Raw genomic sequence first — 2,129 nt, forward strand, 5'->3', positions numbered from 1 at the left:
ACAAAGTACCAGCTTCAGTATGGACTGCTTTTCTCTCCATATCTCAGGTGTATGTCCTTTCCATGTCACACCGCAGCCAAGCCACAGTCTGGGACTGACTCTCATGCAACTTTCCAGAGATCTGATGAAAAATTCTGTTCTATTCTTCATTGGGGGCTAGAAATTATAATCTTTCTTCACCCCCATCTCTCTACCTCCCAGAACACCAGAACTGCTTTTCACAAATTTCCCTGATTAAAAACAAAAATCACCTGGGGAGAAGGGAATTACTCTTTTTAACCAGAATCCTGGACCCCCCTGTCCTGGAAATTCTGATTATCTGGGCCTGGAATCAGACTTTGGGTATAGGGTTTTCAATAACTACTTCAAATGAATCTATCAGGTAAGTTTGGGAAATGCTCTTCAGGCTTAAACACAAACTTGTCTCTTGAAACCCCATACCAGACCGAACCCCTGCTTTTTGCCCTAAATCAGATTAGAGTGGAACTTAAAAGTAATCACAGACTGAGCCTTAGGCTTGGGACCCAAATGAACTTTAACCTTATATGCACCAGCAGAGCTGGGGTCAGTGTGGAACATTCTGGGCAGGTCCACTATGTTGGAGAAGTGCTTAAGAGCAGTGCCTTGTCCACAGCTTTAGCTCTGGAAAGAAGAGCTGTTGCATATTTTCTGAGTGGATTGTCACACACTGAGATTAATGGGACCTCTAGGAAATGTGTATAAGGGGACACAGAGCACAGAGAGACTGGAGTTCAGAATTATAAGTACTTAATCTTCTGTTTGCTACTGTCATCACGACTCCGGTGCTCTTTCCTGGTAAGTCCTTAGTCTCCTCTGAACCATGACTAAATGGTGTTTCTCCTTTTCCCCTTCATAGACCCTGGTCTTGGAATGCAGAAGCCTCAGTGCTTGGTTCCTGTCATAGCCACTCCAAATGGAACTCTGGTACACCCAGCATATTTCCTACTGGTGGGCATCCCTGGCTTGGGGCCTAACATACACTTTTGGCTGGCTTTTCCACTGTGTTTTATGTATGCTTTGGCCACCCTGGGCAACCTGGCCATTGTCCTCATCATCCGTGTGGAAAGGCGCCTGCATGAGCCCATGTACCTTTTCCTGGCTATGCTTTCCACCATTGACCTAGTCCTGTCTTCTGTCACCATGCCTAAGATGGCCAGCCTCTTCTTAACAGGCATCCAGGAAATAGGATTCAATATTTGTCTGGCCCAGATGTTCCTCATCCATGCTCTGTCAGCCATGGAGTCAGCTGTCCTGCTGGCCATGGCTTTTGACCGTTTTGTGGCCATCTGCCATCCACTGCGGCATGCTTCTGTGCTTACGGGGCCTACTGTGGCTAAGATTGGACTAGCTGCTCTGACCAGAGGATTTGTTTTCTTCTTCCCACTTCCCTTCCTCCTGAAGCGGTTGTCATACTGCCAAACACGTACCGTCACACACTCCTTCTGTTTGCACCAAGATATCATGAAATTGTCCTGTACTGACACCATAGTCAATGTAGTGTATGGACTCTTCATTATTCTCTCAGTGATGGGTGTGGACTCCCTCTTCATTGGTCTCTCCTACATTCTCATCCTGAAGACTGTGTTGGAGCTGTCTTCTCGGGGGGCAGCACTCAAGGCTTTCAACACCTGTGTCTCCCATCTCTGTGCTGTACTGGTCTTCTACGTGCCCCTCATTGGGCTATCAGTGGTACACAGGTTGGGGGGCCCTACTTCCCTGCTCCACGTGATTATGGCTAATATGTATCTACTACTACCACCTGTGGTCAACCCTGTTGTTTATGGAGCCAAGACCAAGGAGATCCGTTCACGGATTCTCCATATGTTCTCACAGGGTGGTAGGTGAGCAGAATAACCTCCCTAGTGCCTTCAATCCCTGCCAAAGCTGAGAGGATTATGACCTTGTGAAAGTCTTAGTGATTGGAGCATCCAACCTACTGGGCTGTCTGTTTCCAGATATCTGGAATGTGTCAATACAGAACTGTGGATTTGAGAAAGTTTTGGCTAGGCCAAAGGAACAGCCCCAAGCAAAGGTTTCTCATCAGAAGGCTCCTACATTAGCAAGAATGGGTCAGTACTAAGTCATTAGTGGGGTAGGCTGGACAAATG

General features: G+C 47.1%; 1 protein-coding gene across 1 annotated transcript; it reads left to right on the forward strand.

Annotated features, from left to right (window-relative positions):
* Window positions 1–891: 891 nt before the first annotated feature.
* LOC131820844 (olfactory receptor 51D1) lies at window positions 892–1,866 on the forward strand. Its single transcript, XM_059156686.1, has one exon. The coding sequence runs from the start codon at window positions 892–894 to the stop codon at window positions 1,864–1,866; it is 975 nt and encodes a 324-aa protein (XP_059012669.1).
* The last annotated feature ends 263 nt before the right edge of the window (window positions 1,867–2,129 follow it).

Source organism: Mustela lutreola, chromosome 1 (genome assembly GCF_030435805.1).
Source record: "Mustela lutreola isolate mMusLut2 chromosome 1, mMusLut2.pri, whole genome shotgun sequence".
Classification (NCBI taxonomy): domain Eukaryota; kingdom Metazoa; phylum Chordata; class Mammalia; order Carnivora; family Mustelidae; genus Mustela; species Mustela lutreola.